This window comes from Trichechus manatus, unplaced genomic scaffold (assembly GCF_000243295.1).
Source record: "Trichechus manatus latirostris isolate Lorelei unplaced genomic scaffold, TriManLat1.0 scaffold00028, whole genome shotgun sequence".
In the NCBI taxonomy this organism is placed as follows: Eukaryota; Metazoa; Chordata; class Mammalia; order Sirenia; family Trichechidae; genus Trichechus; species Trichechus manatus.
In genome coordinates, this window is record NW_004443964.1 from 1,562,190 (window position 1) to 1,575,038 (window position 12,849).

Genomic DNA, 12,849 nt, shown 5'->3' on the forward strand with positions numbered 1-12,849 from the left:
CCTGATGAAACATCACCTTTATTGATCGCGCCCCCAGCGCCAGCATCCATCCTGCTTCAGTGTCCACATAACGGCTCGTTTGTCTTGATCAAAGTGCACTCTTGCGTTCTTAACCCTTGGGGTTCCACAGCCGAGAAGGGCCCAGACCCCTCGGCTGACTGACCTCCCTCATGCCCAGGCCCTGCTGGGGGCAGGGGGGAGCTGGAAGGCAAGGACCACGGTGTCCGAGTTAAGGTGGGAAGAGGGAGGGGGTGGGGCAGCAGCTACAGGGGCGAGAAGGGCAGTGGCCTGGGTCCCAGGGAGGACCTACCCCCGGGGCCCGCTCTGTCCTCTGCAGAGCTCCTGGGACCCCTGGGTGTGGGACTCAGCCTAGCCTGCACGGGCCCCCCGCCCTCCAGGCTCACCCCCACCCACCCACATTCCTGGGCCCCTTGGGGCCGGCACCCCCTTCACCAGCCTGGCCCTGGGGTCTCTCTGGCACTCCCCCCCAGCAGCTGGTGGACTGCTGGGTGGTTTCCACCTTTCGGCTGTTATGAGTCCTGCTGCTCTGAACATCTGTGCACAGGTTTCTGCGTAGACACGTGTTTCCATTTCCCCTGGGTGTACACCCGGGAGTGGGTCTTAACTCTACATGACTGGTGTCCTCGCAAAAGAGGAGACGAGACAGAGGGAGGAGGCCACACGAGGTCGGAGGCAGAGACTGGAGGGACGCACGGAAAAGCCAAAGAACCCCAAGCATGGCCAGGAACCACCGGAAGCTGGAAGAGATGAGGAAGGCTCCTCCGCTAGAGCCTGCCCACACCTTGAGCTTGAATTTCTGACCTCCAGACTCCAAGAGACTCAATCTCTGTTGTCTTAAGCCCCCTACGTTGTCATGGCACTGGTTACAGCGGCCCCAGGGCACTCAGGGACCCACAGGGACCAGCCCCCCCATGTGCTTCTGGGGGCTGGTTGCGGCCCCCCTCCCCCCCGCCTCCAGGGCAACACGCCCTGGTCACACGGACTGGCTCAGGCTGGACCTCTGACCAAGTGCCAGGAGGCTCCTGGGTGAGGGCTGTCAGGAAGGGATCCTTGTCCTGGGAGAGGGGCATACTGGAAGCAGGGCCTGAGGCAGCCTCAAACACACGCCGGCCACACGCTCCTCTCTGGGCCCGAGGCTCAGGCCCCTGAGGGGTTCCACTCCGGCTACTGAACGGGGAGTGGGGGCAGGAAGGAGGTGCGGGGAGGCCCAGATACCCCAGGACGGTCCAGCCAGGCCAGGCACCTGATTCTGGGCCTCGGGCGCTGGCTGGGGACCCCCCTCGGCCCCCAGGCCCTGGCGTAACTATAGGAGCGCAGGCAGTGACGAGCCCAACACTGGGGACCTGTACAATGGTTCATATATTTATTCTTAAGCAAGTTATCAATAAAAAATTTAATACTAAAATGCCTTTACATAGAGTCTGCTGTTCATAAAACCTTTGTGTTTTTTTGTTTGTTTTTAGTGTTTACATGGAAAAAAATTCCCACCATCATCTTACTTACACATTTACAATAACCGCGATTTTGCCGTGTTTGACCACGGTGAGAGCAGGGGACACGCCACCCACACACACACCGACAGGACAGGAGACAACAAAGGATGAAGGGAAAGTCGAAAACGCAAAGGAGGAGAAGAGACGGCGACAGGAGGGCCACACAAGGTCCCTCGGCTCCGGCTCGAACCCATGGCCCCTGGGGTTTGAAATCTGTTCTGTTCACAGACCTGCTGCCTCACGGGCACCGAGCACTGCTGTTCCCCACGCCCTTCCTCGTCCCTAGCTGCACGCGGAACCACGGACGCCCCCGGGAATGAACTATTGCACTCAAGCCGGGACAAAGGGGAACGTTGCGGGTGGGAGCGCTGCGATGGCGGTGCAGGGGGCACCGATAATAAAATGGCCCCCTGCTGTTTCCATGCTGCCAGCGGGGTGTCAGGTGCTGGGAGGGCTTCCCGGGGGAGTGGCAGCCATGGGAGGTGCGAAGACCCGGGCTGGGCTTCCGACCTATGTGAGGAAAGGGTCGGGGAAGAGGGCCGAGGCCGGGCTGTAGAGCACCGCCTGCAGGCCCACGGGAAGGAGCCTGACCTTTCACCTCCTGCGGATCTTAAGCTGCGGCTGTGGGGGTCATACAAGAGGCTGTCCTAAGGGGCAGTGCTCACGTGGGGTGCCTTCTTGTGACACCCATAGGGTGCAGGTGGTTCTGACCACATTTCCTAAGAGAAGGGCTGTTGGGGTACCAGCCTGTCTGCCTGACCCTCTTGGCTGTGAGAGAAGGGGAGGGGTGAGGATTTCTCCCAGGTTACTGGGGCAGTGTGCCTAGGGCAGTGGGCGGAGGGGTTCACAGTCTCAGGGGTGACCGGGTCCTCCTGCCCTGCGGACCAGGGTAGAGACCCTTGTTCCATGCCCTGGGCACGAGCCTGCGAGGCTGTGTGCCCACCCAGCAGCCACAGAAAAGACCCAGTGACCTCTGTAGGTGTGGGGGACCGGTCGTCCCCAGGCAGGTAGAGGGTTCCAGGGGGCCTGGGTAGGGGTGGAGGGAAGAGGAAGGCAATGAGGACCTGTCCCCTCGCAGAAGGCAGCGTGGATCAGCCTGCGGTTTTATTTTCTCTGGCCTGGCCTCCCGCCACGGGGCCCTGAGCTGTTACAGTGAGGCTTTGGGGAACCCCGGAGGGTGTTTGGGGTGGCGAAGGGGCGGGGTGTGAAGACCTGCACTAGGTGGGCCGAGGGGACCGGCCGGAACCCGTGTGCCAGCCCCAGGTCCTTGCTGCGCTCCCACCCCCACACAGGGCCAGAGGGAGCTGCCACTTCGCACGCACCTCTGCAGCTGGGGAAACACAAGCTGGGGCGTGAGAGAAGAAAGAGGTGCCCCCCTCCCCAGTGTGGGTTCAGACAGGAGGAAGGGGCAGAAGTGGGGCGAGGGGGACCCGTCTCTGCTCTGAGTGGAGGCTGGCCTCGCCCTCCCTGAAACGTGAGCCATAGAAACGGAGCTCAGAAATGATTTGGGAATATTCAGGAAATAAAACCAAAATATCACTTTTCCTTATGGATACTTGAAAAATATTTGTTCGTTTTGTATGAAACAGAAGGTACATACGGCTGCCGTCACACTGCGGGGTGGGGACACCTCCTGAGGTTCATTTACGTCCTGAGGCCCTTCTCCCCCCTTGGGGCCGTCATCACTGCCCCTCCCCCAAACACCTTCCCCAGGAGATGGACTGAAAGGAAATAAACTCGAGTGTGACTCCGTCCTACAAGTCCCCCCAGAGATGAGAGAGTGTGACCTAGAGGTCCTACTCCCCTCCCGCGGGGACCCTGGCCTTCAGCCTCCGCTCCCGACCGACCGGAGCTGCTCTGTCTTCACAGACGGCCCAGTTCGCACCTCAGCTAGGCTGAGAAAACAGTGCATTTTCAAAGAAACCAACCCCCCCGAACAAAATCCCTACAGACACGCAACACACACACACACACACACACACACACACACACGCCCTCGTCACGCGTGTGGGAAAGAAAAAAAAACCTTTTCCATTTTTTTTCATAAAACTTCCCCGAAGAAATACAATATTTACATAGAGAAATAAATAGACAATACACCTGATTTCTGCTCTCCCTGGTGGGGGACAGTCGGAGGTACTGGGGAGAATATGGCTTGGATTCTAATCTCTCGAGAACTGCCAATGCGGGGGACAGAGGGCCAGGCAGGCCAGGCGAGGCCGGGTCCCCCAGCGCACAGCTTGCCCCCGCAGCGGATGGGATGGGACTGGATTCCGACGCCAAAGAGCTCGCTCTTTCCAGGGAAAATAGCAATAAAAAAGCCTGAATCTCTTGCGGTGGGTTTGCATATTTGCTCCGCCCAGTCCCTTGGAGGCCCGATGGGGCTGCCTGCCAGGCAGGTCCTGGAGGGCTGGGCCCCGAGCAGCGGAAGGCCCCGGGGGCGGCAGCAGGTGGCATGGGCTCCAGCCTCGGTCAGCACAGGATGGGCACGCCATCGGCGGTCACCAGCCGCCCGGTGGTGGGGTCGTAGGTGCCCGCCAGGTAGTAGAGGTCCTGCCGGTCCTGGTACTTGCGGCTGCGGGTCATCTGCTCGTACTGCTCGCGCCCCACTACCTGGCACTTGTGGGAGATGGTCTGCACGTCATTCTCGTCCTCATGGCAGGACTGGTACAGTGCATTCTGTGGGTGGGCGGGGCCACAGGGGTCAGCGCCGGCTCCCCATGCCCCCTGCGTCCCCAGCCCAGAGGAGAGCCCTCTGACCGGAAGGGCACCCAACTAAGCCAGAGGATGGTGGCTAGCGCCAGGGACCCTCTCCCGGCCTCTTCGGCCATTCGCCCTGGAGCTGGAGAAAATCTCCTTGCCCTCAAGACTGCTCTGCCTGTAAACATGGCTTCACCTCAGGGAGGAACAGAGTGTGGGAGGCGTTTTCTGTCTCTGTGAATGGGGGTGGCAGGGAGCAGAGAGCGCATGGGGGCTGCGAGGGGATCCTGCCGGAAATCCAGGTGGGCTGCAGCATGTGATCCCTCGGGAACTCTCCACCTGCTGAGTGCTGAGTGCTGCCTGGGGCCACCACACAGCACCCAAGGTGATGACATCACCCACTCTACAGGGGCCACCGCGAGGGGAGGCACCCGGACAGCCGGTGCAGGGCTGCTTTCTGCTGGAGGCTGCAGGGTGGTGGTGGGGTGCTGGGTGCTAGGGGAGGGGATGGCCACCTCACCTTGCCATCACTCTGCCGCTTCCCCAGCTTGGTCTCCTCTGGGTGGTAGAACCACTTGACCTTCACCACCATGTTGCTGCCCCACGACTCCCACATGCTCTCAATGCGGCCAATGTAGGGCAGGTTGGGGCGGCCGGCCGACAGGAAGACAGCGCAGTCTCCAACGCACAGGGTCTCCTTGCCCCGGACGATGGCCTTGTAGAACAGCTTCCTGGCCTTCCCCTTCATGCCCCGCCTCTGCAGGGGGCAACCAAGGGCAGGGTGGTGAGGGCAACAGAGACAGAGCGAGGGAAACGTAGAGGGAGCGAGCAGGAGGGGCAGACGGCGTGCCCGGAGTGTGTGTGCATGGGCGCCAGTAAGGACAAGAAATGGCTGCAGGGAGGTCACAAAATCCATGAAACCTGGACTGGCCCTGCGCCCTGGGCCATGACCCTGAGATTGGCACTGACTCTACGGGAACGTGTGTGAGATGTTCATAGCAGTGTTGTTTACAAGAGCAACCCCGCTCAATGCTACTGTAAACTATGGGTGGGCGTTGGTTAGTAATAATGTATCAGCTCTGGCTCATACACCGTAACCAGTGGGAAACCAAAAATGAAACCCACGTGCCACGCAGCAAAACTGCTCCGCAGACAGGCTTTCTTGGTTGTAATCTTTACAGAAGAGCCCTGGTGGTGCAGTGGTTAAGCACTTGGCTGCTAACTGGAAGGTTGGTGGTTCAAACCTACCAGCTGCCCCATGGGAGAAAGATGCGGCAGTCTCTTTCTGGAAAGACTACAGCCTTGGAAACCCAATAGGTCAGTTCCGCTCTGTCCTACAGGATCACTATGAGTTGGAATCGACTCAATAGCTATGGTTTTAAAAATATTTTTGGAAGCAGATCACCAGGCCTTTCTTCCGTGGTGTCACTGGGTGAGTTTGAATATATGGAGAAACTGTGCTGGCGGCATATGGGACTCTGCACTTTCTGCATTATTTTTCTGTAAACCTAAAACTGCTCTAATAAACAAAGCTTATTTAAACAACATGAATAACTAAACGTCTGTCCAAAGAGCACTGGCCAAAAAAAAAAAAAAAAAAAAGGTTGGTGCATCCTCCAGCAACACAGTGCCTCCCAGCGCTGGGGTTTATCGGCATGGGAATGTGCTGAGGCAATACTGCCATGTAAACCGCATGCCGAGCCCGGGGCCTGGGGTGAGGATCATGGCGACAATCTTACAGGCACACACAAAGGGCTGGAAGGGAACTGTCCACAGTGCTCATGGTGGGAGAGGTGGGTTTGTCCTTTCCGGGAGTTTTCAAAAATTTTAGTTGAAGTGGAATGGTATGTAAGGAGAAAGGGGGTCAGGGCTCCGTGTCTGGGGCTTGCTCCCCCGGGAGAGGGGCTCACCTACCTGTGTGGGGTTCCCCGACCACTTCCAGAGCTGCCGGGCAGGCAGGAAGGCCGCGATCTTTGGCCGATTCTCCACGGACGGCAGCCGCTGCCTCCGGGAGAGCTCTTTGGCTTTGGCGAAGCTCAGGGCCTCCTTGCGCTTGAGCTTGGATTTGCTGCCACTGGGACCAGCGCCGGCGCCCCCACCCACTGTGGCCCGGGAGAGGAAGCAGCGCTGGGCGTGCGCGTGGGGGCTGCCCCCCTTGGGGCGCAGGGCGTCGGGCTGGGCCAAGAGGGTGGGCACGGGGTGGGTGAGGCAAGTCTGCAGCAGCAAGGCCGGGTCCTCGTCGTCTGAGCTGTAGGATGAGTCCTCGTTGTCAGAGGAGCAGAGGCTGGAGGTGGAGACGGAGCCTGAGGACGAAGAGGTGGAGGAGCCGGACGAGGACGAGGACACAGACAGGCGGGTGAGGAAGCGCGAGGGCACGCCGGCCGCCAGCCCAGGGCTGTCCTCGTCCTCGTCCGAGTAGGAGCTAGGGCAGTCGCTGTCACAAGGGAGCGGGTACTCGGCCTGGCCCGCCGTGTACTTTCGCAGTGCCAGCCCCATGGGCAGCGGGTGGACGGGTGCCCGCCCCTTCTTGTCCTTGCCCACCAGGGCCGGGTGCGTGTAGCTGGGGGTAGGCAGGGGCCGGCCCAGCTTGGGTGCCAGCTCCTTGGCACCCATCAGCAGCGCCTTGCAGGTCTTGTTCTTGGGCGAGGTTACACCTTCGTGGTCCAGCTTGACCAGGAACTCGCCGCCCGCCCGCCGCCGCCCGCCTTTCTCGGCCTCGGCCTTCTTGGACCGCAGCAGCTTGTGGGCACCCCCCGGGAGGCCTGGGCCGGTCCCGCCGCCAAAGGGCGCATAAGAGCTGGCCAAGCTGCTGAAGGAGGCAGCACGGAAGCCATTGCCAAACACGGGCGCGGTCACGCTGTGCACAGGGAACAGTGCCTCGCGGGCGCGCAGCTTCTTGGCGCTGCCGTTGAGCTGGAAGAGGTTCTGGAGGGCTCCTGGCCCTCTTGCCGCCGCTGCTGCCTTCCGCTTGGTCTGCGAGACGGCGGACCAGCTCAGCAGGGGGCCGGCCCGGCGGCCCAGGAAGTGCTCCGCAGCTCCAGCGGTGGGTTTGGCACCTGAGGTTAGGAGGTCGGCTTTGCCTGGGAGGGACAGGTAGAGTCAGCATGGCCCCCACCCACCTCATCCAGTGCCATTGTGGCCACCGACCTGGGCCGAGCCACCCCGAACCCAGGTCCCAGCAGTCCCGTAGATACCGGCTTTGTCTTTGCCGATGGACTTCTTCCCGGGGCTCTTAGAGACTTCGGGGCCATCATGCACCTTGGGGGACAGGCTGGGGGCAGGGGTTTCACTGGGCGGGGGTGCCTCGCTGGATGCTTTCTTGCTTCTCCGGTAGCTGCTGGACACCAGTAGGGCTGGGGAGGGCTCTGTGCCTGCAAGGAGAGCAGGGACCTGTGAGCGTGGCCCCAGGGTGACCACCACCCCTTGCCCCCAGGGATGCAGGTGTGGTTGCAAGGCCCAGGGCAGCTGTGGGGAGTGGACCAGGCAGGGTAGGCAGCCCCCTCCCTGGGGACACCCCTTCCCCGTGGTGACCCTCTTCCCAGGGCTGCCCCTTCCCCGTGGATCACTTCCTTCCTGGCAGGCAGCCCCCTCCCCGTGGGTCACCCACTCCCCGGGGCCGCCCCCTCCCCATGGGTCACCCCCTCCCCGGGCACCCCGCTGGCACTCACACTGGATCTTGAAGTCTGGAGGCAGCAGCCGGATATTGGAGACAGCAATGTGGCCTGTGTCCCCATCATCAAACTCCACCACCACAGAGTCCAGGTCGTCCTCCTCGTCACTGGAGGCCCCTGTGGTGGGCAGACCCCAACATCAGCTGGTCCTCGCTTGCCTCTGCTCAGCACCCTCAGAGCCCCCCAGTACCAGGTGAGTCCCTGGGACAGGGAGGTGGGGTCCCCGGGGTGGGGGCCATTCCCAGGCAGGGTGACAGGCCAGGCTCGGTGGTCTCTGACAAATGACACAGGCAGACCCTGCTCCCTGACCACATTCGACCCTGAGTTGCCCCCCAGCCGTGGGAGCAGGCGCCTCCTCTCAGACCCCCGTCTCAGCTGCCATATTACCTCCATCCATCACCCCAACCTAGGGCTGCAGGGGCCCCAAGGGAGCAGACACACCTGCACGTGTGAGCACACATGGGCCCGCCATGTCTGAGTCCCACCAGCAGACCTTCCAGGAGCACCCTCCTGCCTCTTCCCCACTCACAAAGATTGCAGTCTTCCCACCCCAGGGGCCCCACACTGCTTGCCTTGGGGTCAGGAGGACCATGTGATCCTTCCAGGGACCCCCAGGGTTTAGCTGGGCCATCATAGCTTCCCTCACCCCATGCACCCTCCCCCCATGCCCCTCTTTGTTTTTAGGGTGACAGGGAGCTGACTCCATTGTCCTGCTGCTCTGACCAGCACCGTCTGCCTGCTCCGGAGGGAGGAGCAGGAAGCTGACAGCAGAGCCTCTGGGAAGCAGGGTCTCCTTGGGTTCTCTCTTGGCAACCCCAGGCCCAGACCTGGGCGGGCTCACCTCGGACCACGTTGCCCGGGTACAGACAACGTGACTTCTGGCTCCAGTAGGCACAGACCCGCGTGCCGGGCGGCAGGTACCGGCTGGACTGGGGCCGGACGTCCAGGACCTGCCGGGACAGAAAGGGGCACCGGCCAGTGAGTGGGCAGGGCCGGATGCGGGTGCCAGAGACGTAGACTGTGGGGCAGACGGGGCAGGGGTGGCCCACACAGCCCCTCACCGCCTCCTGCAGGAGCTGCTCCAGCGAGTAGATCCGCTGCCGGTCGCCTCGCTCTCCCTCAACGACGACGCTGTAGCTGAGGGGGCGTTGGAGGAGCGTGAGAGGGGCCTAGGGCCACCGGCCACCAGCCTCCCGCCTGTCCCCACGCCCAGACCTACATATCAGGGGGCTGCAGAGTCCTGACGCTGCCTGCATACAGCAGACTGTCCTCCTTGGGGATGAGCACTGGTAACCCATCCTGCAGGTCTTCCTTGTGGAGGACACACGAGCGGGCTGCAGGGAGGGAGGGGTGTCAGCGGCCGCCCCACCCGTCACCGCCCCGAGCCCCCCGAGCCCCGAGCCCCCGCAGCCTGCCCCGTGAGCCCTGCCCATTCCTTCCCCAGATGGCCCAGCCTGCAGCCCTGAATCCCCGAAGCCGGTGAGGCCGCCCCCTCCAGCCCTGCTCACCCAGGGCAGCGCTCTGCTCCGCGCTCAGGGGGCCGCTGGCTTCCTCCTCCTCCTCCTCTTCCTCCTCTTCCTCCGAGAAGCTGCTGTTGTCATCAAACTCGAAGTTGTCCTCCACGGCAAAGCTCTCCAGCAGCCGGCTCACCGCCCGGCCCTTGCCCTGCGGGGCAGAGGGGTCAGCTTGGGTGGAGTGGTCGGGGAAGCCAGCTGGGCTCCCTGGGGGTGGGCAGGCGGACAATACCTGCTTGCTGACGGTCTTGCTCTTCACCTTGCCCAGCTTCCTGCCCTTGCCCAGGATGGCCTTGGCGTTGCGGGGTGATAGGGTGATAGACAGTGCCCCGTTTTTCCGCTGGGTGGGGGTGGGCAGAGAAGGGCAGTGTGAGGGTGGCACCCCTGACCCAGGGGTGTGAGGAGGGAGCTAGGTGGGGAGGGTCCTCGAAGGCCTCTTCGATCCAGGCCCCCCACCCTCCGGCCCAGGACCCTGCGGCGCCAGCCGAGCCTCACCCGAAGCACTGGCTGCAGCACGGAGGCCTTCCGTGTGGCTCTCTGGAGGCGCTCACTGGCCAGCCTGCTGCCCTCCTCCCGGCAGGCGAAGGCTCGGGCAGGGCCGAAGAGGGCATCCCTGGTGGTGGGAGCCCCTGGCTCTGCTCTCAGGCCGCCCCTGGCCTTGCCCTTGGTTTTCTTCTTGTCGGGAGCTCCAGGAGGCCTCCGTCCCGGGGCCCGCTCCAGCTTAGCTCCCACCTTTGCCTTCACCGCCCGCCTCTTGATCTTGACCTCGCTCTCGGGGCTGGACAGGCGGCAGGCACCTGTGGGAGGGAGGGGAGGCATTGCAGGGCGTCCCCTGCAGGCTCCCCGGCCAGAGCCCAACGCCCTGAGGTTGCCGAGCAGGCCCCGCCAGCCCACCATCCCAGCCCCCCGCCCAGGCCCACCACCCCTGTGGTTACTGGCAGCTCGCCAGCCCAAGCCCACTGCCCTGTGGTTACCGAGCAGGCCCTGCCGTTCCTTCTTCTTTTTGGCCTTCTGGTTGGCCTCCATCTTGACCACAGAAGAGGGCGAGGGCCCCAGCACGGCCACACCGGCCCCCGCGTGCAGCGCCAGCCCCGGCTCCTTGGGCAGTGCCTCGGCCTCCAGGAGGCCCTCGCCCTCCTCGCTGTCAGAGCCACTGCCTGAGAGGGGCAGGAGTCCCGTGACTGGGCGACCAAGGGGCACCATGCTGGGGTGCCAGGAGGCTGACTGCATGCACGCGTGAGGGCACGCTGGGGCTGTGGTGGACGGGTCGCTGTCACCCCCTCGGCTGCCCCTCCCCAGGTGGGAGGGAATGGGGCCCAGGCCTCCACGCTGAGGGTGATGGCCCTCTAGCGCCATCTTTCTCTCTCACCCTGGGCATGGGCGCCTGCCTGGGCAAGGCAGGATCCCTCTTCCCTCCCCGGCAGCCCCTCCTGCCTCCTCCTGGGCCTGGCTGCCCTCCTGCTTCCTCTTCCCCTCAGCAAGGGGCTCCTTCCTTTGTTCTTTGTCAGGGAGGCCCCTGGGGGGTTGAGGAGGAAGTGTCTGTTTGTCCAGGAGGGTCTCTGGACACATGTGTTTTGGGGGCCAGACTGCACCTCTGGGTCAGCCTGGCCGCCCTGGCCGCTGCTGCGGAAGAAGCTGGGCGGCGGGGGCTATTTTTAACCCCATTTTCCAGGATGTGACTGAGATGAGGGGCACCTAGACAGGCACTGAGCTCTGACCCTGGGGGGGTCACCTCCAAGAAGACCCTGACCTCCTTCCCCCAGCCTGTCCATCCAAAGGTCCTTCCTCTGCCTGTCACCACCACCAGCCCTGACTCGGCTTGGGAGGTGGCTCGGCACCCGCCCACCTGCCCTTCCTCTGGGCCCCCCAGCAAATGCAGCCTGGAGGTCCCCTGCCATGGTTAGCTCCGGCCCACAACTTGCCTGCCTCATGCCCCGTGGTCCCTGCCGGCTTGCCCAGGAACTTGGGCATTTCCCTGCCGCTGTCGCCCTCGGGCTGTGGGGGCCGGGTTGTCCCCGCCACCCTGGCGCTCTTGGCTCGGGACAGCTTCTTGTGGATGCGCCCACCTGGGGCGGCCTCCTTCCGCCGGAAGGGGCTGAGGCCGGTGGGCAACCCCTTGCTCTTGACCTTCGGCTTTAGCTGGGCCACCTTGTGGGCCACCGCGGCAGCCAGCTTGCCCTGGGGGACGTTCTTCTTGCACTGCACCTTCTCCTGTGGACGAACAGGAAGGTGTCAGCTGCACTCGTAGGGTCTGTGCTCACGGGCACCCCGCAGTTCCCTCTGCCAGTGCGCACTCAAAGGGCAGCACCCCTGGGGGCCTCGGGGGCCTCCGCCAACTCCCCCGACTGCCCACCCACTCAGGCTGGGGGTGGCAGGGCACGGTGACACAGCACACAGCAGGTGACGACAGATGCCTGTTTTTCTAAAGGGGGACTGGGGGCACATCCCAAAGACAGGGATTCAGGTTGGGGTGAGGTGACATGCTCTGACCCAGCTCTCACCAACCCCTCCCGGGATCCTGCAATGGGGAGAAGGACACCCCAGTACTGAGGAGGAACAGGTGCTGGCAGCCCATGGGAGAGCCGCCCATGGAAAGCCCCCCGGTGTGAGGGTAGGCTGCCCCCGCCCGCCCACTACCCGGTGGTGTGCCAGCGCTGTGTACAGTGTTCCCGGACTCCTCCAGAGCACAGGGGCCCTTGTTCCTGTTACCCAGACATTATTCTCCCTCGGGGGGGTGAACGGAGGTGGGGAGAACGCCATGGAGCAATAGCGTTAGCGGGGCCCTCGCTGCCCCTGGTCTTGCGCGGCGGGCACGTTGCGGGAAGTTCTGTGTAATGGGCTGATCCCACGCATCTCCCTGGGGCAGGCGGGGCGGCCCTGAACTCGAGTCTGCTAGTCCTGCCTCCAGTGCTGTCCCCACAGCTCTCTCATCTCAGGGCAGACATCCCACTGTGGTGCCTCTCCCTCCCCAACAGCTGGGCCGGGGCTGGCTGGGGACCACGTCTGTGGGTCGGGCCCTGCACCCACCTCCTTGTTGCATGGTGACAGGGCGGGAGGGGGGGATGGAAGCAGCCCCTAACCATCTGTTTCCATCATGCCGGCACGGGTAATGTGTGCCAGGGTCCCAGGGCTCCCAGTCATCTGCCCAGTGACCGGCCCCATCACGCCTGCAGGCTGGAGCCAGCCCTGCCACCAGCCACCTGGCAACCCCAGCAGGGTGCTGGCTGGGGCAGCAGACACCTCTGCCTGTCCCCGGGCACCGGCAGCCCTGACCTGGGGTGTGGGCGGGTGCTCACCGCAGGGGCGGCCTGCAGGCCCACGTAGACACCCCGGTCCAGGCGGCTCCTTTTCTCGGGTGGCTCCCCGGTGCTGCGCAGCTCCGCACACAGCAGGCTCAGGCTGGTTCGCACGGCCCTGGGGGCACAGGCAGGCGGGCGCAGGTGAAGGGTG

General features: G+C 63.4%; 1 protein-coding gene across 1 annotated transcript in view; it reads right to left on the bottom strand.

Annotated features, from left to right (window-relative positions):
• Positions 1-3,986: 3,986 nt before the first annotated feature.
• BAHCC1 (BAH domain and coiled-coil containing 1) overlaps positions 3,987-12,849 on the bottom strand; it is a 39,612-nt gene continuing 30,749 nt past the window's right edge. The window contains 14 exon segments of the mRNA XM_023729124.1: positions 3,987-4,193; positions 4,735-4,971; positions 6,129-7,294; positions 7,409-7,585; positions 7,883-8,002; positions 8,727-8,835; positions 8,947-9,022; positions 9,105-9,219; positions 9,394-9,550; positions 9,632-9,739; positions 9,895-10,196; positions 10,374-10,552; positions 11,318-11,610; positions 12,696-12,813. Coding sequence (XP_023584892.1) covers positions 3,987-4,193; positions 4,735-4,971; positions 6,129-7,294; positions 7,409-7,585; positions 7,883-8,002; positions 8,727-8,835; positions 8,947-9,022; positions 9,105-9,219; positions 9,394-9,550; positions 9,632-9,739; positions 9,895-10,196; positions 10,374-10,552; positions 11,318-11,610; positions 12,696-12,813 — 3,364 coding nt within the window.